Source organism: Littorina saxatilis, linkage group LG16 (genome assembly GCF_037325665.1).
Source record: "Littorina saxatilis isolate snail1 linkage group LG16, US_GU_Lsax_2.0, whole genome shotgun sequence".
Lineage (NCBI taxonomy): Eukaryota > Metazoa > Mollusca > Gastropoda > Littorinimorpha > Littorinidae > Littorina > Littorina saxatilis.
The window spans coordinates 44,821,244-44,845,909 of record NC_090260.1 but is presented as its reverse complement, the minus strand read 5'-3'; the positions used below and the strand labels follow the sequence as shown (position 1 = coordinate 44,845,909).

The 24,666-nt window shown below is 42.2% G+C and overlaps 1 protein-coding gene and 1 long non-coding RNA gene across 2 annotated transcripts; both read right to left on the bottom strand.

The window, feature by feature from the left end:
* Positions 1-1,752: 1,752 nt before the first annotated feature.
* LOC138951113 (zinc finger protein 268-like) lies at positions 1,753-5,008 on the bottom strand. The gene has a single exon (XM_070322765.1). It carries the CDS (start codon positions 4,459-4,461, stop codon positions 2,641-2,643), a length of 1,821 nt encoding a protein of 606 aa, XP_070178866.1. The 5' UTR covers positions 4,462-5,008; the 3' UTR covers positions 1,753-2,640.
* Positions 5,009-5,180: 172 nt separating this feature from the next.
* On the bottom strand, positions 5,181-20,895 carry LOC138950122 (uncharacterized). The gene is made up of 3 exons (XR_011450512.1): positions 20,769-20,895; positions 12,178-12,359; positions 5,181-5,501 (listed from the first exon to the last, which is right to left on the bottom strand). It is a non-coding gene; the product is annotated as an uncharacterized lncRNA (long non-coding RNA).
* Between the last annotated feature and the right edge of the window lie 3,771 nt (positions 20,896-24,666).

Sequence of the window (24,666 nt, the reverse complement as noted above, 5' to 3'; positions counted from 1 at the left end):
TGTCTGTTATTCTTGTTGGGTTCAGAACCAGTTGATGAAGACCTAATAAAGTTGTTGTTGAATTCCATACTGTTTGAGGCTTATTCAGATTAATATTAAAATCTCCAAGCAATACAATATCTTTATTGCGTGATTTGACTTTATCCATCATCTGAATGAAATATTCTGACCAAATCGACGTTTCGGCAGGGTTACGATATATATAACCTATGAGCAGAGGCGAGGATTTACAGTTTTTTACTTCAATCCAAATGCACTCAATATTGTCGTCCTCTAAATCAGTTCTTCGTGTTGCAAATTCAGAAATTGATTCATGAATATAGACTGCAATGCCTGTCTGATTCTTCCTTGCGCTGTCGCGTCGCAAAACAGAGTATTGGGGAATGTAAATCAAGTTATCGGCAATTCTCGAGTCGAGCCGTGTTTCGCTCATCCCAAAAACATGAACTGGCTTTGAGCTTTGGTTTAGCAGCACGCATATATCAGGCACTTTGTTAACGAGATGATAGACATTAAGATGTCCAACCTGACACGTTTAAATTCATAATATAATAAACAAAATTATTAACAACAACCAAAAATCTGAGAGATGAAATCAATAAACAAACACGGAGAAAAATTAATTCACAAAGAGTAAAAAGTGAAGCAAACAAGTTACGACTTCAGTAACTGGCTAACTTAAGGGAAAAGTCAAGTGAGAAGTAGTAAATCAGGATTTAAAAAAATTCTGCGAAATGTTATAAGCGTTCGATGCACAGCAATTATAAATGTTCCTGCTAGCACTGCACTCATACACATACAGAATATAATAAAATAAAATTGAACAGTTCGAACAGGGATGAACGATGCGCTACATTAAATCCCCACAACGCCAACACGATTTCACTTTCTTTAAGCAGAGGCATTCATAGTCTCTCCGCAAACGGAGAGAGCGAGAGAGAGAGAGAGAGAGAGAGAGAGAGAGAGAGAGAGAGAGAGAGAGAGAGAGAGAGAGAGAGAGAGAGAGAGAGAGAGATACACGGAGAGAGTGTGTGAGAGAGAGAGAGAGACAGAGAGAGATGGCGAAAGAGAGAGAGAGAGAGAGAGAGAGAGAGAGAGAGGGGGGGGGGGTATGGGGCATGCAACAGGCCTAGGGAAAGCTGGAGATTCAAGTGGAGAATTATCAACTGTTATGTCTTTTTTTCATTTTTTTTCTTTTTCATTTTTTCATTACTTTATCGCTGGGAAATTCGGGTCGCTTCCTCCCAGTGGAAAGCTAGCAGCAACGGAGTCGCGCTACCCAGGTGTCTGCGTGTTTAGGTGTATTCAGCCACCTGCACTTATGGCAGAATGACCAAGGTCTTTTACGTGCCATTGTGATGACACGGGGGTGGGACATGGCTTCCGTCTCTGGGTCTGCACATAAAGTTGACCCGTGTCCGTCCCGGCCCGAATTCGAACCTGCGACCTTTCGATCACAAGTCCAGTGCTCTACCAACTGAGCTACCGGGCCACAACGGTCAAATAAATGAATAATTAAGCAGAGATCGTTTTCAACAGAAATACCAAAGTTTGCCTGAAACAATAAACACACACACACACACACACAACTACACACACACACACACACACACACACACACACACACACACACACACACGCACACACACACACACACACAAACACATCGAATTCTGTTCTTCAACAAATCTGTTTATTAGGCCATAACCTTGTACCCAAGAATATAACAATGAAATAAAAACAACAACAAAAACAGCAACAAAAGACCTGGTGTCTAAAAATTGATGTATAAAATAAGGGCTTTGTTTTGCAGGCGGAAAAGAAAATAGACAAAAAAACAACACTTAGATGTTTACTTAAACTATCAAGCAATTTACAAATAGAAACTGGTGAAAACAATTCAAATAAATTCATTTGTAATGAATTTAATTATCCTTGTCTTTTGGAACTACATATTTATGGAAAAATGGATTCTTTTTTCAAACTAAAACTGAAGCACAAAAATAACCTGTACAACTTGACAGTGTTTACAAATGCTTAACTATCGCGACACTAGCAATCCAGTTGGATTAAAATAATAGTGTCGTTGAATAATAATCTTCCCATAAATGAACGCAAAATGAAATGGTCAACACAGATCAGCAACGATACATTTGAATAAGGAAAATTAACTGCAGCGTGACTCTATAACAGAACAAACAAATTCAAGTTGCAAAAGTTATACCTTTGTTTCTGCTTTGCATTTTCGTTATAACCGGTTTGTTTTTTAGTGATGACTAAGAACACCGCTGGCAGGGAAAAAATAAAATGTTTGTTATAACCAATATTCGTTATACCCGGTTTCGTTATAGTGATAACTAAGAACACCGCTGGCAGGGAGAAAATAAAATGTTCGTTATAATCAATATTTAGTCGCCATCTTGTTGTATGAATTACTTCCCAAAGTTGACGTCATAAGTCATAAGTTACGAAAAAGTTGGATTTGCGTCATAGTTTCGTTCTAACCGGTTCTTTTTCTGGTCTGGGAACAAGAAATGTTGACGTTATAAGCAGTTTCTCGTTATAACCGGTTTCGTTATAACCAGTTTGTTTTTAGTGATAACTAAGAACAGCGCTGGCAGGGAAAAAATAAAATGTTCGTTATGACCAATATTCGTTATAACCGGTTACGTTATAAACGATTCCGACTGTATGTGTTAACATGTGGATTTTCAAACTATTTTCGCGAGAATATTTTGCTGTGCAAATAAGGCAGGCATGTGGCTTTTCTCCTGTATGTGTCAACATGTGGGACTTCAAATAATCTTTCAGAGCAAATTTCTTTGAACAATGAGGACAGGCATGTGGCTTTTCTCCTGTATGTGTCAACATGTGGGTCTTCAAAGTCCCTTTCTCAGCAAATTTCACTTTGCAATGAGGACAGGTATGAGGCTTTTCTTCTGTATGTGTCAACATGTGGATCTTCAAAACATCTTTCCGAGCAAATTTCTTTGAACAACGAGGACAGGCATGTGGCTTTTCTCCTGTATGTGTCAACATGTGGGTCTTTAAATGCCCTTTGTGAGCAAATTTCACTTTGCAATGAGGACAGGTATGAGGCTTTTCTCCTGTATGTGTCAACATGTGGGTCTTTAAATACCATTTCCAAGCAAATTTTACTTTGCATTGAGGACAGGCATGTGGCTTTTCTCCAGTATGTGTCAACATGTGGGTCTTCAAACCATCTTTCCGAGCAAATTTCTTTGAACAACGAGGACAGGCATGTGGCTTTTCTCCTGTATGTGTCAACATGTGGGTCTTTAAATGCCCTTTGTGAGCAAATTTCACTTTGCAATGAGGACAGGTATGAGGCTTTTCTCCTGTATGTGTCAACATGTGGGTCTTTAAATACCTTTTCCAAGCAAATTTTACTTTGCAATGAGGGCAGGCATGTGGCTTTTCTCCTGTATGTGTCAACATGTGGGTCTTCAAAAACTCTTTCCGAGCAAATTTCTTTGAACAACGAGTACAGGCATGTGGCTTTTCTCCTGTATGTGTCAACATGTGGGTCTTCAAATTCCCTTTCTGAGCAAATTTCTTTGAACAATGAGGACAGGCATGTGGCTTTTTTCCTGTATGTGTCAACATGTGGGTCTTTAAATGCCCTTTGTGAGCAAATTTCACTTTGCAATGAGAACATGTATGAGGCTTTTCTCCTGTATGTGCCAACATGTGGGTCTTTAAATGCCCATTCAGAGCAAATTTTACTTTGCAATGAGGACAGGCATGTTGCTTTTCTCCTGTATGTGTCAACATGTGGGTGTTCAAAAACTCTTTCCGAGCAAATTTCTTTGAACAACGAAGACAGGCATGTGGCTTTTCTCCTGTATGTGTCAACATGTGTGTCTTTAAATGCCCTTTCTGAGCAAATTTCTTTGAACAATGAGGACAGGGATGTGGCTTTTTTCCTGTATGTGTCCACATGTGGGTCTTTAAATGCCCTTTCTGAGCAAATTTCACTTTGCAATGAGGACAGGTATGAGGCTTTTCTCCTGTATGCGTCAACATGTGGATCTTCCAATCACTTTTGCGAGCAAATTTCTTTGAACAATGAGGACAGGCATGTGGCTTTTCTCCTGTATGTGTCAACATGTGGATCTTCAAAACCTCTTTCCGAGCAAATTTCTTTGAACAACGAGGACAGGCATGTGGCTTTTCTCCTGTATGTGTCAACATGTGGGTTTTCAAAACCCATTTCTGAGCAAATTTCTTTGAACAATGAGGACAGGCATGTGGCTTTTCTGCTGCATGTGTTAACATGTGGGTCTTTAAATGCTCTTTCAGAGCAAATTTCTCTTCGCAATGAGGACAGGCATGTGGCTGTTCAGTTGTATGTGTTAACATGTGTTTGTTTACACCCCCCTTTTGACCAAATATTGTTGTACATTTAAGGCAGGCATGTGGTCTTTCTCTTGTCAACATGTGATTTTTTACTTGATGCTTTGAATCATGTGTAACTGCACTCGTGGAACAGACATATTGTCGTTTCTTACTGTATGGGAGTGCACATCTTGTCAAATTGTTCTTCAAACAAGGAGATTTATCTTTACCACTCGAAGATCCATCTAAAACAATATGTTTTTCTTTCACTAACGTTCTGCTAAAGATAGGTGTTCTGATTATTGTTCCTTTTTCCTTTGTCCTGTGACTTGTCCCTTTGTCCAGTGATGTCTTTGTCTTACTTGCAGTGACCACAGATTCTGTAGCTGAACATTTCTCCACCACAACAGCCTTGACTCTTGCAGTCTCACAGGTGAAGGTGTCAGAGGATTTCAAGTCACTGTGTTCCACACTCTCAACGTGTTGTGTGGGTTCTACTGGCTCTTGTTTCACTCCCACTTGACAGTAACAGCCTGCAGGCAGAGGACAAAATGCTGCTTGCGTTACACAGTCACGTGCAATGTCTGGTTTCCTGTCCTCTTCAACTTCCACACCACCACAAACAAAACTCTCACCATGCGCATACACACTTGTTGCAGGGATGTCTTCAGCTGCAGAACTGCTGGTCTCGGTCACAGCTGGTAATGCCTCAGTCTTGAAGTCCTGCCCCGCATTGCATGTACACTCCTCTTTGCACTTGTCGGAGACCTCCATCACTGGCCTTGCTCCACCCTCCCCCACACCGTCTTTTTCACGCTTGATATCAATAGAACATGTACCCCAATCTTGTTCTGAAAATGAAGCTGTGTCTGCAATGGTTCCAAAATCAATTGGGATTTTTGCTGCCCCTTGTTTTTGCCTAACAACTTCACTGTAAGCACTGGATGATGTTGGTATTTCAGCTGCCTCTTGTTTCAGTCTAACAACGTCGCTGTGAGCACTGGACAATGTTGGTATTTCAGCTGCCTCTTGTTTTAGCCAAACAACGTTGCTGTGAGCACTGGACGATGTTGGTATTTCTGATGTACGCTCCATCTGCAAGTTGACTGTTTTGTCCGCCTTGAAATCTTCACCTGCTGGTGCTGTAACAGAAAATGCAAAAATCTTTTGTAAGTCTCGTGATGAAAATGTTTACATACCTTTTCTGAAGTTATGTAAGACAGCATTCCTGAAAGATAGAAATTCACAACTCGCAAAGACAGAAATATTCTCTTCCTGAAAGAAAAGACGAGACGTTAAGGAAAGACAGAAAAAGATGTCACTTTAAAGGCACACAATTTCTCAGGAAAACAGTTCGCCAAACCATCTCACATTTTGCCGGTCTTTGCATGGAATACGACCATCTGTCCACTTGGTCACATACCAGAAATGAACAGCGTGGGTGATCCCTGTGCATAGTGGACATTAGCTGATGAATTAAATTAAATGTTGTAAATGCAACCACTGGCTTCTCAAGAAATCATTTTATTCAGTGGAACCCCCCCACCCCCCCTTTTAAAGGCCGAGTTCCAACAGGCCGAAATACCCATGGGTCTTGGCGGAGCCTATTCATAAGGTAGTCCTGCGTAAAGTAAACGCGGTTCCGATATGATGAGCGAGTTGTCACAACAAGCCGTCACATGCCAACCCACTCGCCTGCATGTTCTATTTTTATTCTGCACAACCCGCTGTACTGTTAATTTTATTTCTATCAAAGTCTGCCTGCGACGGGCTGGGCCTAGCAGACGATGCATGGCTGCTTGTTTATTTCTCCATGGCAACAAACTCCGTTGGAACGAGAACTCGGTTTAGAGTAATATTAAAGTTCAACATTGAATTAATTATACGCTCATATTAAAGAGGAGAATGTTGGGAGACAAAATTAAAATTAAACAGTCGAAAATATGTTACTTGAGTTCAGTACTTTTCCGGAAGTATGCCCAGGCTAGTGATGGGTCGGCTAGAGATTACAAAAATAATTTGTTTCCACATCAGCTTGAAAGCTGCTAAAGTGGTCGTGTTTGTAACATTGTTGGCATTAAAAGTTTAAAGTAAGAACTTTACTTTCAGAAAATCAGTACAGGGCCGATGGAAAATACGTGCGTCATAACGTTTTAGAAATGTCCCAATTACAAAGGGAAGGTCAAGGTAGTTGAATGCCGCAAGCGGATGTAAACAAACTCTCAGCGCCAAATTCAAAACACGAGAAATGGAGAATGCTTCCCACAAAATTAAACTTACAGAGAAAGCATAATTTGGAGATCACTTACTAAGTTTAAAAGAAATATAAACAAACAAAAGTTCTCAGTGCATCTCGTCTGTCGCTTGTCTTGTGATGATCTTTTATAATGAGCTTCGGCGGTGTGTCAAGTTTATCATCGTCTCAAAGTAAAATAACAAGAATAATGGAATCATCAACAAATCAAAAATGTACAGTTAAATTGTCGTTGAGAAACTGGTTACATCTTGTGCTCAGTTTCTCTGCAACAAGCAAAGACAGTGGCCGTGTTCAGTGACTCGCTCATCGTTATAAAACTGTACAGTGTACACTTTTAAGATTACAACGAAAAGGGAGCAGCAAAGCCCTGTACAGCGCTTCTATGCCGTGGAACATCGCCTGCGGCTAAATTGGGTTACTCATCCAGGGCAATGTTATGATGTTATATATCTGACTGTGTGACAGGCGAGACCAGGGATGGTTCGCCACATTTGGAGAGACGTTTCAGTGGCTTTGATTACCTTATGTTTCAGTGACCAACAGGTCTCAGGTTACCTAGTCTGGTGGATGCAGTGGCCAAGGCATTCCACTTGATTAAACAGGCCAACAGCTGACTGCATACCTCTTCTTGCTGTGTGCCTTTCTTGTGAACCTCTGTAAATTCCCGTTATGTGTGTGTGTCTGTTTGTGTGTGTGTGTGTGTGTGTGTGTGTGTGTGTGTGTGTGTGTGTGTGTTTGTTAAGACCGCGTCGTTTTGACTTTGGCCTGAAAATGGAGCCGAATTGTTTTGACGCACCCCGTTGTTTTGACGTCACAACAACGGCACTGGATGCAGTGCCTCACTTGCACTACAACGGCACTGGGTCCAGTACCCGCTCCGGCATCGAAGCATTTTCCACTAAAAAATGCACAAAATTTGACCTATTTCGTCGCCTATAGAGGACGGAAAGAATGTCATTTCAATGGTGTGATAACATTCTTTCCGTCAAAAAAGTCAACATAACGGAAAAAAAGTCAACTTAACGGTGTCAAAACATGTATGTGTGTGTGTGTGTGTGTGTGTGTGTGTGTGTGTGTGTGTGTGTGTGTGTGTGTGTGTTGTTTTTGTGTGTGATATTCACCTTTTTTTCTGACGGTTGTTTGGAACCATTATTAGTGGCAATGATTTTATTGACACTAGCAATAAATCCGCTGAGTGCAGATTACACGGACACACACATACACACACACCGTCGCGCACGCATTTGTTCACTGTGTAATACAATTGAGCACATGGTCAAAGTTATGCAGTGCCAAACACTGACGCAACCGGTCAACCTGACTTCGTGTTGTAGACTGAAGAGTAGAAATACCCTCTCTCTTGGTGCAGAACCAGAGTGGAAACTCGCACCAACAATCGGATGTCAAGAACTTGAGGAACCACCTAGAGTTCAATGTGTCACTGCTTTCTAATGTTTTATCCAATATACTGGCGCCACTATGTAGCTCTGTGTCTTGGTTTTACAGTTCCCAAGGTATCAACATCGTTACCGTTTTCAAGACGTGTCGGTCAGTCTAGCCGGCTTTTGGAACAGTGGAACCCTGGTTACACAAACTGACTGCATTCTCTAGAGAAAATATATTGACCATTGTCTTTGCCATAATAAACCAAATGTAAAGTCTGTGAATCTAACAAATTGAAACGGACTTGTTAGACACCTTTTTTTTGAACAAAAGATATAGTTTGCGGTTGTTAATTACGAATGTGACCGTTGGTTTCAGGTTGAGTCCAGATACATAACGGCACTGTGAGCGTGCATTTCGCTCCCCAGCCCACATGTTTGGTTTTGTCTGAGATTAACTAGGTCACCAAAATTTGCGGGAAGAGGAGAAATTTGGTGGGAAAACTTTCATTTAGTCAGTCAAGGCATGGTCTCGCGTCGTGGACGGATGAGAATAGCTTTGTGATTAATATATTTTTAATTAGATAGCAGAGCATCACTATTGCTGGATGTTTATGAATATGATATCTGTGACAGACAGGGATTACAACATTTGCCGCATAGTCGCCTGAAGAGTGGTGTTTTAGTGTGTGAAAAAGTGAAGAGAGTGCCTGGTTCCAACGTGCCTGACTGTGATACGCGGTGTTCCACTGGAAACATCAAGCAACACGTACAATATTATTTTCTCTGGAAAAGTCTGCCATAAATTCAAGACATTGGTACTTAACTCACGATCGTATTCATCCACTAAATAACTTCAGCTAGAGACATCTTTCTTTCCAAAGAAATTTGGTGTTTAACGTCGTTTTTAACCATTCAAGGTTATATCGCGACGGGGAAAGGGGGAGATCTTTACAAACATTGACTATATTCTATACAAGAACCACTAAACAAGGGTAAAAGGAGAAACATAATCCGTTAGTCGCCTCTTACGACATGCGGGGTGCAGAGAAATAAGGATGTGGAAAAGAAGACTTTTGGTAAGTGAAATAAAGGTGATGGATCCAGTCAGATAGAAATAAGACAACAAGAAAAGAATTGGAAATCTGCAGGGAATAGTAGGGAGAATTTTCTTGGAAGGAAATATAGGTGAAAGGACTGGTAAGGCAGAAATAAGACAAAAGAAGAGAAGTAAAGGGGTGGGGTAGCTCTGTGGAAACACTCCCGCCGCGTGAAGGCGACCCCATGGGAGCTGGAAGATCATTGTTCCATATGAAAGTTGATGTTTTGCTCTTTATACCCGCATGTACACTTTTTAATCTTAGTTCTAAAATGTTGACACAGCAGCTATATTATTCTCGTTTAAAGCACTCTTCGGAAATCTTTTTGGCTTGTCCGAGTTATTCCCCTTTTCCCCAGTTTCAAATTCCCTTTTCTTTTGTCAGATTGTCGAATATGGAACAGCTTTGATTCATGTAACATTCTTCAGCTTTGTAGACATTTTCGTTTTACCATTACCCAGCTACACTCTTCAAAGAAGTGAAGATTTTCATGGTGCTTGACAAAAAAAACCATTTTGAAGCACAACCTAAAAGTGACGTATCTTAAAACCTCGTCATGTATGATGTAGTAACCAAATGACGTTGTCTTTTGGAGGTATACCAGTTAAATGTTTGGCCTTTCAAATGATGATCAGTGGCCTGAGACTTGTATAATCGGGGTTTGATCATTTTGTTTGGATCATACCTCGTAAAAGCAATCTGTTCTACTGTATATCTGTTACAGGCATTAAGTGAAACCAGGCATTACGTGTAATGCCTAAAATGTTCAGGCATTACGCGTAATGCCAGTGACCACTAGGCATTACACGTAATGCCTAAAAATACCAGGCATTACGTGTAATGCCTGAAAATCATTGTCAGGCATTACACGTAATGCCTGAAACCTGTTTCAGGCATTAAGTGAAACCAGGCATTACGTGTAATGCCTGAAATTTTCAGGCCTGTGACCAGGCACTACACGTAATGCCTAAACGTATATAATGCCTGAAACATCTCTGCAATTGTCGTTGGTGAGGTTTCTGTTGATGTTTGTTGGTGGTTCGTGGGTGGTTGGTGGTGGTTGGTGGTGGTTGGTTGTATGGTAGTTGGTCGTGGTGGGTCGTGGTTGGTTGGTGGGTGGTTGGTGGGTGGTGGTTTGTTGTTGGTTGTTGATTTGTTGTTGTTGCATTGCACCAAAAGACGGTCCAGGCGTCCGACTTTCAGCTTGGGGCATTGCACCAAAAGACGGTCCAGGAGTCCAACTTTCAGCTTGGGGCATTGCACCAAAAGACGGTCCAGGCGTCTGACTTTCAGCTTGGGGCATTATTATTATTATTATTATTGTGATCATTTTTATGCGCCTAATCTAGATATAGCCCTAGGCGCTTACATATTAATTTCTGCCGTTTTGAAATGGAATTTTTTACAGACAGACAAACAGACATTTTTTACACACAATATATAACGCATTTACATCGGCCAGTAAAGCTCAGTAGCCTATTGCACCAAAAGACGGTCCAGGCGTCCAACTTTCAGCTTGGGGCATTGCACCAAAAGACGGCCCAGGCGTCTGACTTTCAGCTTGGGGTATTGCACCAAAAGACGGCCCAGGCGTCTGACTTTCAGCTTGGGGCATGTCGATGTCTTCATTTGGTTACAATAATGCCTTTTGTAATTCTTCCTCCGTTTCGATCAAGTCTATCGGGCAACGTTGTTTATCTCAGACCGATCTTGGCTTCCGTGCCAAACATTGCTTTAAATGGCGATCTGCCTATACCGGCGTGGTGACTCGTGTTCTTTCTAAACTGGACAAATTTGATACCAGCAGTCCAGTTCGTAGTCTTGTTCTCGCTCATCCATGCTACCAGCATATCCTCCCTTTGACATTATAATTATGTGTCAACTACTCTATCAGAGACAGCATTGGAGATAACCCGGTTTCAGTATTGTTTTACGATAGACGTAGAGCTGAATACCAACACTCAAATCTGTTTTTGACAAACACCACACATCACTTACTTTCCCAAGAGATGATACTCATGACGTGACTTTGTCGTTTTCTGGAAGGCAGCTTTTACTTCTTCGATTGTTCTGAAGTACACAGCTTTCAGGAGCAACTTTCTGCCGTCCTTTTCATAATGTTCAAACAAACGTCGAGTAAACAATTGTTCTTTTTCATTATCCTCCATGGTGACGAATAAGCAACTGGTGAAAACTCGACTGGAAATATTGGACCTCGGCTTTCCATTGTGACATGCACTCACAAGTACGTGAAATTCAAACTGTGGTGAACACTATGGCAGAAATACATTATTTTGCATTGCGAACCATCACTCATAATCGCAAAATAAAATGTGCAATCATTTCAAAGCTCACTTGATCGAATGTCAAGTTACTATATTCACACCATGACATTTTGTCAACACTTTGTCCTTAACAAATGTTCTCACCGTCATCCAAGAGGTAATGGATAACTGTTCAGTGCAATAGGCTTTTATGTTGTGTGTATTGCCTGAATTGCTTCAGGCAATAAGCGTAATTTTGAGACACAAATTTCAGGCATTATGTGTAATGCCTGGTATTTTTAGGCATTACGTGTAATGCCTAGTGGTCACAGGCATTACGCGTAATGCCTGAACATTTCAGGCATTACGCGTAATGCCTGGTTTCACTTAATGCCTGTAACATATCCACTACGTCTTATAAAAGCAATCAGTTCTACTGTATAGCCACTACGTCTTACAAAAGCAATCTGTTTGTTGAATATGGCAGGGGAATTATTGGCCTATTCACTTATAATTCAGTCGATCGTATGTTTCAACATAAACTGCCTTATCGATGTTAAGTTTACAATGAGCTGCACAAAAAGGCAGATTTTTTTCTCAGCGATGTACTGCTGTATACAAAGCTTCACTTACCGTAAACTATTTTGTCTACAAGAAAAAATTCTCTTTACATAGGTTTTGTTAACACTAACAGTAACACACCTAAAAGATGTCACTTTAACAATTAAAAGCTAGCATTTGTTCAGCAAGGCACATTGTATATTGAGGATGTTGCATTTGTTGTTTTAGTGTTAGAGAGGTTTGGTTAACCTTACCGTATGGCTCTGGTTCCGTCATGTGCCAGTACTGCGGTGTCTCTTCTGCGACATCAATCTCTATCTTGATGTCAGACAGAATTGCTGTGTCTCCTTCCTCCATGCTGCAGTGAGAAGCTTCTGCATGTACCTGTCTGGTCACTAATGAAGGCCTTGATGGTTCCCCACTGTTCACAGCATTACTGTAGAAAAAGAACAAAACATGTGGTACATGTACATGTATTTGAAAAAAACCGAGGATGAAATGGTGCAATGGTTCTGCTTGCACTTGCAGTACCAAAAATAAATCTATGGCAGCTGGTCGTTATGGTAATTCTTCCCACACGACATCACAACCACCAAAATAGCACAGCCGCCACAGGAACATCTGAACAGCCATTTTCAATTTTTCAAGTGAAAAAAGTCGTGGTCTTGTCTTTCAAAAGTGTTTTGTTTTCACAAACTACAAACATGGCACGCGCCCCTCAGTATATATCACTATATGCAAAGTAATCATTGTATGCAGAAATCAGCGATAAAAAGGTGAAATAAGGCAAAAGCTATGCGCACTCCGAGTGTTTACAGGATTGCTAGGTCTGTATACACTCCGACAATGAAAAGCTCTGCTACAACTCTTTTGTCAATGAAATGCCCCCTAACTAGCCATTAGGAAGTAGCCAATGAAAAACCAATATGATGTATTGACTTCCACTATCTCTTTTCGGAGTGTCGAGGATTGGCAAATAATGTACATTTACATAGCATACAACCACTTCTGGGTCACAAAGTGTGTTCCAAACTGCCGTGTAGCAACAGTTTTTGTGTGTGTTACTGTATGTTTTTTCATGGGTTGGACTCTCTTGTGATGACAAAAAGAGGAAATCACTTTTTTCTTGGGGGGGTTCGATTTTTATTTAATGGTACATTAAAATCTGTGCAATCTGGTGCATTCTGAAAGTAAAATCGTACTTGTTTGGATCAGGTAAAAAAAACATTCTTCTCGCTCCCCCCAAAACACACACACACACACACACACACAAAACAAACAAACCCAAAACTACCTCAACCAAACAGAAACAAACCACTTTCACACAACAAGGGTAACATTGTAATGGTGCATATATATACGTAATGAACCATGTATCCATAATCCAATACTGGCAATAGTATGATCTAAGTGACGCCCTAATGCATTGAAGCTCAAACTTACTGTTAAAGTGTTAGTTATCAGGAGTTTTCAGTCAGCACAATTTAACTCTCAAGCCTCCAGTGTTCTGTTCCATCTTCACTTCTCTCCATATTATTCAGTCAACAAGTTATAGATACTGTGATGAATTCTCCAATAAGTTCTGTATTAACCTTCTCCCCTGTCCCATCCCATCTCCACTTGTTTTTCAAACTTTCATCCAATGTTGAACATTTGCTTCGTTCGACAATGTCTTTGCGGTGCGCCATTTTGTTCCCCAAACCGGAAAAGGCAAAGGCAAAGACTGTACCAAATACGATTCCGAACTGTTTGAGAAATAAATGCCGTTTGAGAATAAAATAGTTAAATATCATTTGACGCGGACAAATAGATTACTCCAGCGGATTTCGTAAGTTTTGTCCACGGAAATCCGCGGATTCGCGGAAGAGTTTGTTTGTTTGTTTGCTTAATGCCCAGCCGACCACGAAGGGCCATATATATCAGGGCGGTGCTGCTTTGACATATAACGTGCGCCACACACAAGACAGAAGTCGCAGCACAGGCTTCATGTCTCACCCAGTCACATTATTCTGACACCGGACCAACCAGTCTTAGCACTAACCCCATAATGCCAGACGCCAGGCGGAGCAGCCACTAGATTGCCAATTTTAAAGTCTTTGGTATGACCCGGCCGGGGTTCGAACCCACGACCTCCCGATCACGGGGCGGACGCCTTACCATTCGCGGAAGAGTCCCACCCCTGTTTTTTGTTTGTGTATGTCCCAAGCGTACTTTGATATGTGTACTATGAATCGACAATGAATGGCGTCGCTGAAAGGTCAAGGTCAAATCCCCATGGCAAGCAGCCTATTCCGTGAGAACATTCTCAGCATCACTTGACCGAAATTAGCACCACACCCTCTTGACCCTGTGACTGCTGTAGTGAATGCGTTCTGGTTCGATGAACAAGCTCAACCAGACGCGCAAGCTATTCTGCTCAAAGGATCAACTTTCAACGCCAGGGTGAAACTGAAAGCCTTAGCCGGGCCTGGATACTCTAGCCATAGTTTCCGGCGTGGTGCTGCGACGTTCGCTTTGTCTGTGGGAATTCCTGGCGTAGTCATCAAGTTATGGGGTGACTGGAAGAGCACGGCATATCTAAACTATCTGGATCAAATTCCACAGACTGTGCTCGACCATTACGTACAGTTTTTGCCAAAAATCTTCCTTCCTAAGACCCTACTTAATTAGTGTTGTTTTGGGTGGAATAAAAGAACGCAGTGGCTACACTTACGCCGCCCGTAACTTTTCCCTTCTTTGCTTTGATTACGCCACAAAGCATTTCCCCGCCAGGGCCGCGCTCTACTTCCGGTTTGGGCGGCCATTTTAAAGCGTGGGTCGAGTGAGGACAGACGTGTTCAACAGTTCATTAGTAGTGGTTGTGCGTTTCTACCCCTATGCAGGCCGGTTTACTTTAGTCATGGATAGCGGACTTCACAGCGAAGCAGTTTTGACAGTAGGAAGTACGTTCGAGTCCTTCGACAGGGTGCAAAAAGTTATCTCGGACTCTGAAAGGAACGCGTTCGGTCGTCGCGAACCCTGCCGGTGCAGCGCAAACGAGCCCCCAGAAAGACTTTCAAAGAAGCATTGCAGTTTGGCGAGTTGGACTATGCCTGCATCAATGGAGGACAAAACCATCTGATGCAAACAAACAACCACTACATTTTCTCTCCAATTAAAGGCACAGTAAGCCTCCCGTAAAGCATACTTCCATTTGAACGCTCACCGAACGGGAACATCCTGGCCGCTTTCTGTCGAGTGTGAGAAATGTTCAAAGAATTTATTTTCGTGGACTTGGTGCTTTACAACAATGGCGCCTCGTTTTGGTGCTGGACGGCTGTTATGAATATTCAACTTACCGGAAATCACGCCCGGACAGTAAGCCTCCTGTAAACCATCACACACAGTACAAACACCCTTCCATTTGAACGCTCACCAAACGGGAACATCCTATGTGCCCTACGTAAAGAGCGATCAATTTTTAAAGAATTAATTTTGCAGATTGTCAAAAAAAAATGAGTTACTTCCCTTCGGATCTCATTCTATCGATGTGACTGGCGATAGCCGTGGATCGATGATTATGAGAAAGTTTTTGGACCGTGCGCTAGACCTAACTTTTAAAATCTAAAAAATAAATTGACAGCTTGTTACACAAACATTCTTTAATCATAAAAGAATTTTTTTCATCAAGACAAGATCAGTACAATTCGAAGTTTTGAAAGTTTGAAAAAGAAAAACCCGGAAGCAGGATCACGCAAGGGTCGTAGCAGACGACGGTTTATGCATAGGCCTAAAAAAAAATAGGTGTGGTTACGGTAACCCGACCTACCCTATTTTTAGGGGCCGATCCTATAACTTTTTATTACATTTGTCATAAAAAAAAAAAATAAAAAAAAAAACGAGTGCAAAAAACGCTATGAAAGCGAAAGCGCCCGAGTCGCACACTTATTTCCCTGTCAAGTAGGTTTAATTTGTACACATTAGAAAAAAAAGTTAAAAAAAAAAAAAGTGATTGCCTACCTACCTACCCTATTTTTTTGGGCTATGTTACCGTAACCACACCTATTTTTTTTTTTTTGGCCATATATATATAGCCGTTCCTCTCAACAGTCAAAGGACATCGCTAGAGGTCTTGTGAACCACAGCCGTTTGTTTCGTGCATAAAAACGTGCTATTGTAGATAAGCTCACATCGAGTCGCATTCAAATGACTAACTGACGACTACATTGTGAAAAAGGGAAACTGGGTCACACGGGTTCATGATGGCTCAGGGGTAAGATAAACCATGCAAAAATTAATTCTTTGAATATTGTTTGCTCTTTACAGAGGGCACCTAGGATGTTCTCAATCGGTGAGTGTTTCTTTCTTTCTTTCTTTCTTTACTTGGTGTTTAACATCGTTTTCAACCACGAAGGTTATATCGCGACGAGGGAAAGGGGGGAGATGGGATAGAGCCACGAGTGTTTCTTTCTTTCTTTCTTTCTTTATTTGGTGTTTAACATCGTTTTCAACCACGAAGGTTATATCGCGACGAGGGAAAGGGGGGAGATGGGATAGAGCCACTTGTTAATTGTTTCTTGTTCACAAAAGCACTAATCAAAAAATTGCTCCAGGGGCTTGCAACGTAGTACAATATATGACCTTTCTGGGAGAATGCAAGTTTCCAGTACAAAGGACTAAACATTTCTTACATACTGCTTGACTAAAATCTTTACAAACATTGACTATATTCTATACAAGAACCACTTAACAAGGGTAAAAAGTGAAGAATTTTATGGGTGAGAAAAGGAAAGTAAAAGGACTTTGGGGAGGCAGAAATAGAGAAGAAACAAGAAAAAGATCCTAATTAGGTTCACGGCATCGAGAGTGATGCGACCTTCTCTCAGAAGTTAGTAGAGAAGGCTCCCCCATCCACCACCCGGGGGACGCGCCTCTACGCCAATTAGGGGGCGCGAGGGGTGAGTGTTTAAATGAAAGGGTGTTTGTACTGTGTGTAAAAGCCTGACCGTATCTGTGACGGGAGGCTTACTGTGCCTTTAACCTGTAGGCATAGTACACATACGGGAAAAATATAACCCATAGTAGTAACAGTACATTCAGTACAGTACATCCTAGTACACACCATGGAGGAAATTCCACCACAAATCATACACAAATGATTCCTTGTTTGGAGAAACAAAATAACGGGATGGGTTGAGCAAACAACTACTTCACTCCCCACATTCACCTGTACCATTAATACAGATAAAAATAGGGAATAAACCCGTTAAAGGAACAGTGAAATCTATAATCACTGAGCCTCATATAAGCCTCAATCACTGAGAGGATATCTTGAAAATCAACCACCAGTACATACAAGTATGTCCTAACAAGGGGCATGAATAATAGTGAGCGTGTTGGTGTTGGACGCAAAGTAAGAATCCAGGGTAGAGTTGGAATAATCGGGATTTCCCGAAACCTCATTTTCTTCTTCTTCTTCTGCGTTTGTGGGCTGAAACTCCCACGCGTTTTTTTGCACGAGTGGAATTTTACGTGTATGACCGTTTTTTACCCCGCCATTTAGGCAGCCATACGCCAATTTCGGAGGAAGTATGCTGGGTATTTTCGTGTTTCTATAACCCACCGAACTCTGACATGGATTACAGGATCTTTTTCGTGCGCACTTGGTCTTGCGCTTGCGTGTACACACGGGGGTGTTCGGACACCGAGGAGAGCCTGCACACAAAGTTGACTCTGAGAAATAAATCTCTCGCCGAACATGGGGACGAACTCACGCTGACAGCGGCCAACTGGATACAAATCCAGTGCGCTACCGACTGAGCTACATCCCCGCCCCGAAACCTCATTTGATTTCCAACAAAGCGCCGCATTTCCGGAAACGAGCTGCCTCGTTCTAGAAATGGCATTTCTTCGACTGGCACAAAAAAGTATACCCTTTTCACAGGTCATGAATAAGGTATATGAAAAAGCAAGGTCTTATACAGGGGAAGTCTTGAATTGGGGGTGTGGGGGTACACTGTGTAACAATTCTCTCAGTGACACCAGAGACATAGTAGCGCATGCAGCTAGCTTGTTGCTGCTGTCTCGATCTATTTTGAACACATTACACAATGATTTTTTTTCTCAGGGTAGAGTGTTAGTTTGTTTCAACAGGCTGAAATCATCTTTAATTTAAATCAACATTTTGCAACAATCAATCACATCAATATCGCGCACAGACTTGCACATTACGTTTCAAGAGCCTAGATTACCATGCAGTGACAAGAGCCTACTCAGTAAAGGGACGTAATGCTGTCTCTGCAGCCCAGAGAGACTGTGTGAGTTTAATATATATAATCAGTTAAGACTGAGTAAAAAATTATTACAATCGATAGTTACCAGTGAAAAGTTATATCGGAACACTCTTGTTGTGTTTTTGTTGTTGTAAAATGTAAGATCTGAAACGTTAAAAATTACGTAAAATTGGTGCGTTTTGGTTGAGTGGGATGGGTCGTTGAACTGTGTTGTTACAGCCCGCCGAAGTTATCAAAAGTGTTTTTGCTTTTTGTAATTCGGTTGGTTTGGTGCGTTATACAATGCATCTGCTTTTTCAAGACTAAGCATTGATCACTTTAAAACACAAGGATCATCATGGGCCATCATGACTTGTATCATTTTACATCGCATTCTAAGAAAGAGCAGAATTCTCACTATGCGCGCAGTACATTTCTAGAATCTCATAGCGCAAAGTTGGAATTCCTACAATGGCGGCCATTGTTGGAATTCCAACAAAGCGCAGGTCATTTCCGGAAAAGCGTCGATGACGAGATGGGTCGCAACATTACAACAGTAAAATGGCGTCATGTTGTAACTAGAGAATGTCCGGGTAGGATCACGCCGCGCCGTAATCAAAGTCTGGCCGAGTGACTCTACGACTCGTGGAAAAGGTGTAACCGAAGCCTGCAGTGAGCGGGTTACGACAGTAAAATGACGTCATGCCGTAACTATAGAATTTCTGAGTCGAATTACGACTTGAAAAAGGCGTAACAGTAGCCCCTACCATAAAAGAAAGGCCATTCCTTTTTGGGGCCCGGGTAGCTCAGGTGGTAGAGCACTGGACTTGTGATCGAGAGGTCGCTGGTTCGAATCCGGGCCGGGACGGACACGGGTCAACTTCATGTGCAGACCTAGAGACGGTATCCATCTCCCACCCCCGTGTCACCACAATGGCACGTTAAAGATCTTGGTCATTCTATAATAAGTGCAGATGGCTGATACCACCTAAACACACATACATCAAAAGCCGTGAGGGCGTAAAAACTCGAATCGTATAAACCAATTCATGTCCAATATAGGCAATTAAGACCTGACGGACAATAAGCCCCTTAAAATTTACTTTTTTGTTTGTTTGTTGGGAAAATGATGTTCCCTTGTGAAACAAGCGAGTCAAGTTTAAATTACAAATGTTGGCAAACTTTATCATGACTTAGCTTGTTGAATCTGTCTTTGCACCTTCTATTTCAATTTCAGTTCCTATGTACCCTGCCATGCAAACATAAATGAAAAAAAGATATCGCAGTGGCTACACTTACGCCGCCCGTAACTTTTCCCTTCTTTGCTTTGATTACGCCACAAAGCATTTCCCCGCCAGGGCCGCGCTCTACTTCCGGTTTGATCCGGTTTGGGCGGCTATTTTAAAGCGTGGGTCGAGTGAGGACAGACGTGTTCAACAGTTCATTAGTAGTGGTTGTGCGTTTCTACCCCTATGCAGGCCGGTTTACTTTAGTCATGGATAGCGGACTTCACAGCGAAGCAGTTTTGACAGTAGGAAGTACGTTCGAGTCCTTTGACAGGTTGCAAAAAGCTATCTCGGACTTTGAAACGAACGCGTTTGTCCAGCTCTACGTTCGGTCGTCGCATACCCTGCAGGTGCAGCACAAACGAGCCCCCAGAAAGAATTTCAACGAAGCATTGCTGTTTGGCGAGTTAATAATAATAATAATAACGATTACTTATATAGCGCGTAAACCTCGTGGTGACGAGCCCAGAGCGCTTTACACTTACACAATCATAATACAAACAAGGAAAGAGAACTAAATCCGAATAAATTCAAACATGGTCACACACACCCACACACGCACGCACACACACACACTATGCCTGCATCAATGGAGGACGAAACCATCTGATGCAAACAAACAACCACTACATTTTCCCTCCAATTAACCTGTACGCATAGTACACATACATGTGGGAAAAATATAACCCATAGTACATTCAGTACAGTACATCCTAGTAGTAGTACACACCATGGAGGAAATTCCACCACAAATCATACACAAATGATTCCTTGTTTGGAGAAACAAAATAACGGGATGGGTTGAGCAAACAACTACTTCACTCCCCACATTCACCCACCCATACCATTAGTACAGATAAAAATACGGAATAAACCCGTTAAAGGAACAGTGAAATCTATAATCACTGAGCCTCATATATATGTGCGTGCTTTTGTCTGTGTTTTCTTTTTCGTAGGGGATACTGTTGCTGATGGGGTCTATGTCGACCAAAAGAGTGGAATACCACAGGATTTAGTTCCTGTAGCGTGTCACTGATATCGCTGAAAGTCACGTGATGCTTGGCGACATCGGTAGAATTTGATGTTTTACAATCTTTTTTGATATTTCTTAGAAATTCGAGTATGGTTTGCAAGTTTTATTGAAACTCCACCCTGTGGGATTCCCTGTCTACAGGGAATCCCGCTCCAGGAACTCCACCTACAGGGAATCCCACTCTTTTGGTCGACATAGACCCCGTCAGCAACAGTAGCCCCTACGAAAAAGAAAACACAGACAAAAGCACGCACACACAGAATATGCTTACTTACAAGCTCAAGCTGCTATCATAACTAGTTTTCACATGGGGTTTCCAAAACGTTTTCCACTTCCATCACAACAGAAAAACGGCACGTGTTCCACTTCCAGAGTCAAGGCTGCAAAATCATGATCCCCAAATGGCCCGAAAGCGCGGCTGCATATCAATCCGAACTGTTTGAGATGTTATACCTTTTAGTAACAAACATAACTTTCGTAAAATCATCACAAAAAATTAATTTGAGATAATATAAAAATGTTGCTGATACAAAAACGAACTGTCTCAAGAGTCGCTGCTCTGGTGAGGGCGCAGCACTTCGATAATCGCCGCGCTGCTCAGAGCGCCGCGCTCTGTAAATCACCGCGCTCTGTGAATCGCTTGCCACCAAATAATAATATGGCACGTACTGACACTGGATAGTGAGCTTTGAATTTACAACACTTAAATTCAGACCACCCCTTATTTAGTTATTATCTAATTTTCACACATCTAGTAATTAAAGTTAAAGTATTGTGGAGATGCTGGTTGTGAAACTGAAAGTGGTACTGAAAAGATATTTTGCAGTTAATCTCAGGATCTGCATAGGGAGTCGGGAGTCGATACCTACCGGTACGTTTCTTCCATGAGCTTTGATAAAAATTTTGATTGGCTTCTATACGTAGTTGCTTCAGCTCTGTTTTGCCAGAAAAGGTCCAGCATTTCAGCTGTATGCTGGAAGCGAACATCTTCCGATGCAAGTAATCCACACTCGCTCTGCTGCAATATTTACCGCATGTTGATTTTCAAGAGTTACTTCTCTTGTTGAAGCGCAAGCTGTATGAGAATAACTTTTTATACTTTTCGGGATAGATCGATACAATTTTAACGTTTATTTTTGCAGTTTAGAAACAGAATATAAAGGTGTGCATGTTTATGTCCCTGTACTAATTAATAATGTGCTGTACCCGCTCACCCATCGGCTGTCTCACAAACAGTTCCATAAATAGTCCCAAGTCCGTTGTGAATAAAATACCCGTTTGAGGCGGCCCGACTAAACTACGCGCCAGCACGCGCTAGCACGCGCCAGCACGCGCTACCTTGAACCATAGCACTTATATACTTTATTTTTATATTTCTAGTTAGTTCATCGTCCATTCTCACATAATACAAAATTTCAAACTTCAATGATGAAAAATACGGAAGTTATGACGAGTTTAAGGAGAGGCTAATGCACTACTCTCAAATCCGACGATTTCCTCCATTGACTGACGAAACAGCGCGCTACCCGACTTTGAAGTAGACGCTACCCGGTGATCCATAACACTTACATAATTTATTTTTATAGTCTATATAGTTCATTGTCCATTCTTACATAATACAAAATTTCAAGCTAGCTAAGACGCGTTATAGGAGAACTATCCTAAGGCCGTGGCTCCATGTCCGACAATGTCGGATACGGAGTCATTCGTTCCAACACAGTCAGTCGGATGCGGAGCCAGTCATTTCTGTGTGTGTGTGTGTGTGTGTGTGTGTGTGTGTGTGTGTGTGTGTGTGTGTGTGTGTGTGTGAACGCTACCCGTTTGGCTGCTTATTCTGATTCGCAGCTAACCCCCCTGGGACCGTTCCCCTACCCGCTCGGTTGGGGATGGAAGCCCCGAGGATACACCCATGTCACCCATGGACACGAGGTGCAAATAACCATATCGCCATGTTCCGAGTTAAGCATATCAAAGTTAAAATTAAATGACATTCTGCACTTTGCAGCACAGAACAATGGACATGTTCATTACTTCACAGGGCAAAGAAACAACATACTTTTCAGCATGTATTTATTTGGACAAAGTTGAAGTCTTGCGTCCTCACAGGATGAACAAGGCTTTTTAAGTCGAATGTTGTTGATATGCTACCGTTCTAGTAAAATTAATTAAAAACATGATCAAAAAATAAATTAAAATAAGTTGTATAGCATGACAAAACAATCAAAAAGTGCAGGAACAGTTGTTTGTCTGTTAGCTAGCTTTACAGGCTTCCCTTTATCTCAGTTGGTGTAGATGTAAAGAAGAGTGACTAGGATACGATTTCGATGAGTTGCAGGTTAAAAATCCTCTTTGTGAGGACGGCACTTACATACAGTGCATCGTTCGATGAAGGGTTAAGAACGAGACGTACAGAGAAACCCACGAAGATAACACCGAAGACATGCACACAGTCGGCACAGTAACTAGACCAGAAGAGAGAGAGGAGATGTGTTTGTGTGTGTGTGTGTGTGTGTGTGTGTGGGGGGGGGTGTGGGGGTGGGGGGGTGTGTGGTTGGTGTTATTTGTGAGAGATGGTGAAAGAATAAAGTAACATAAATGATACAGGTCAAGGCAGTGGCTACTTCAAAGTGGTCAAGTTGTGCAGTTGGTATTCATAAATTTTGTATGTATTCAGTCAATGTCGAAGTTTTGTCTTAAAGGCACAGTAAGCCTCCCGTAAACCATCACAGAGCTCCCCGAGCGTCTAAATACAGTACAAGCATACTTCCATTTGAACGCTCACCGAACGGGAACATCCTGGCTGCTTTCTGTCGAGCGTGAGACATTTTCCAAGAATTTATTTTCGTGGACTTGGCCCTGAAGAACAATGGCGCCTCGTTTTTGCGCTAGACCTAACTTTTAAAATCTAAATAATAAATTGACAGCTTGTTACACAAACATTCTTTAATCATAAAAGAATTCGTTTTTCATCAAGACAAGATCAGAACAATTCGAAGTTGTGAAAGTTTAAAAAAAGAAAAGCCCGGAAGCAGGGTCACGCAAGGGTCGTAGCAGACGACGGCCCGGTTTATCAGTGCAAATCGCCGTTCCTCTCAACAGTCAAAAGCCATCGCTAGAGTTCTTGTGAACCACAGCCGTTGTTTCGTGCATAAAAAAACGTGCTATAATGTTGTAGATAAGCTAACGTCGAGTCGCATTCAAATGCCGGACTAACTATGACGACTGCATTGTGAAAAGGGGGAAAACTGGATCACACGGGTTCACGATGGCTCAGGGGTAAGATAAACAGGGGCGGACCTAGGGGGGGGTTCCTGGGTGCCCGGAACCCCCCCCCCCCCCCATCCGTTTTTGTTTTTTTTAGTAAAAAAATAAAGCGCTTTTGCTTTCCTTCCTTCCAAATGCAACATGCTTGAAACTGACGAGAAGGTGCACATATTTGTACACGCATATTTACTGAATAGATACCTTGTTATCTTCCAGGAGAGGCCTCCGATTGACCTAAAAAAATAAAATTCCTTGAGCATCAGGGGGGCTTTGCCCCCCAGACCCCCCACCAGGGCTTTGCCCCTGGACCCCACCGGGGCCTGAGCGGCCCCTGGACCCCTGCTCCAATTTGGAACCCCCCCCTTATCCACAACTAGGTCCGCCCCTGATAAACCACGCAAAAAAAAATTCTTTGAAAATTGTTCGCTCTCTACGGAGGGCACCTAGGATGTTCTCAATTGGTGAGTGTTTAAATGAAAGGGTGTTTGTACTGTTCCGTTGTCGTCTTTCATATGAGCGTTGATGCGTTGAGCTGTCGTTATGCGCCATACATGGCCCAGCTCATCCGGCTTCAGCGTGTTTTTATATCGGAGTGATCCTTCTCCTAGACTGGTGGCTTTACAGGGCTGTCGAGTCCAGTCTACCCGGCTATTTGGCCATAGCTGGCTGGTTTGTTTATCTGAGGTGACCTTCCCCAGGGCTAGAACTTAAAATGCGGCTCTTGTTCGCATGATGCTCCCGTCATTGGATACCTGGGGTATTTCTTAAGTGTAACAGTGCCACCTGTTACCCCGCCCCCTCCTGTTGGAAGCACCGCCAGTTGGTCCGCGACTGCTTATTCGTCCTGGCAAGCCTGGCTTATTTCGCAGCTAACCTCCATATCTGAAGGCCATCACACTATCCGCCACC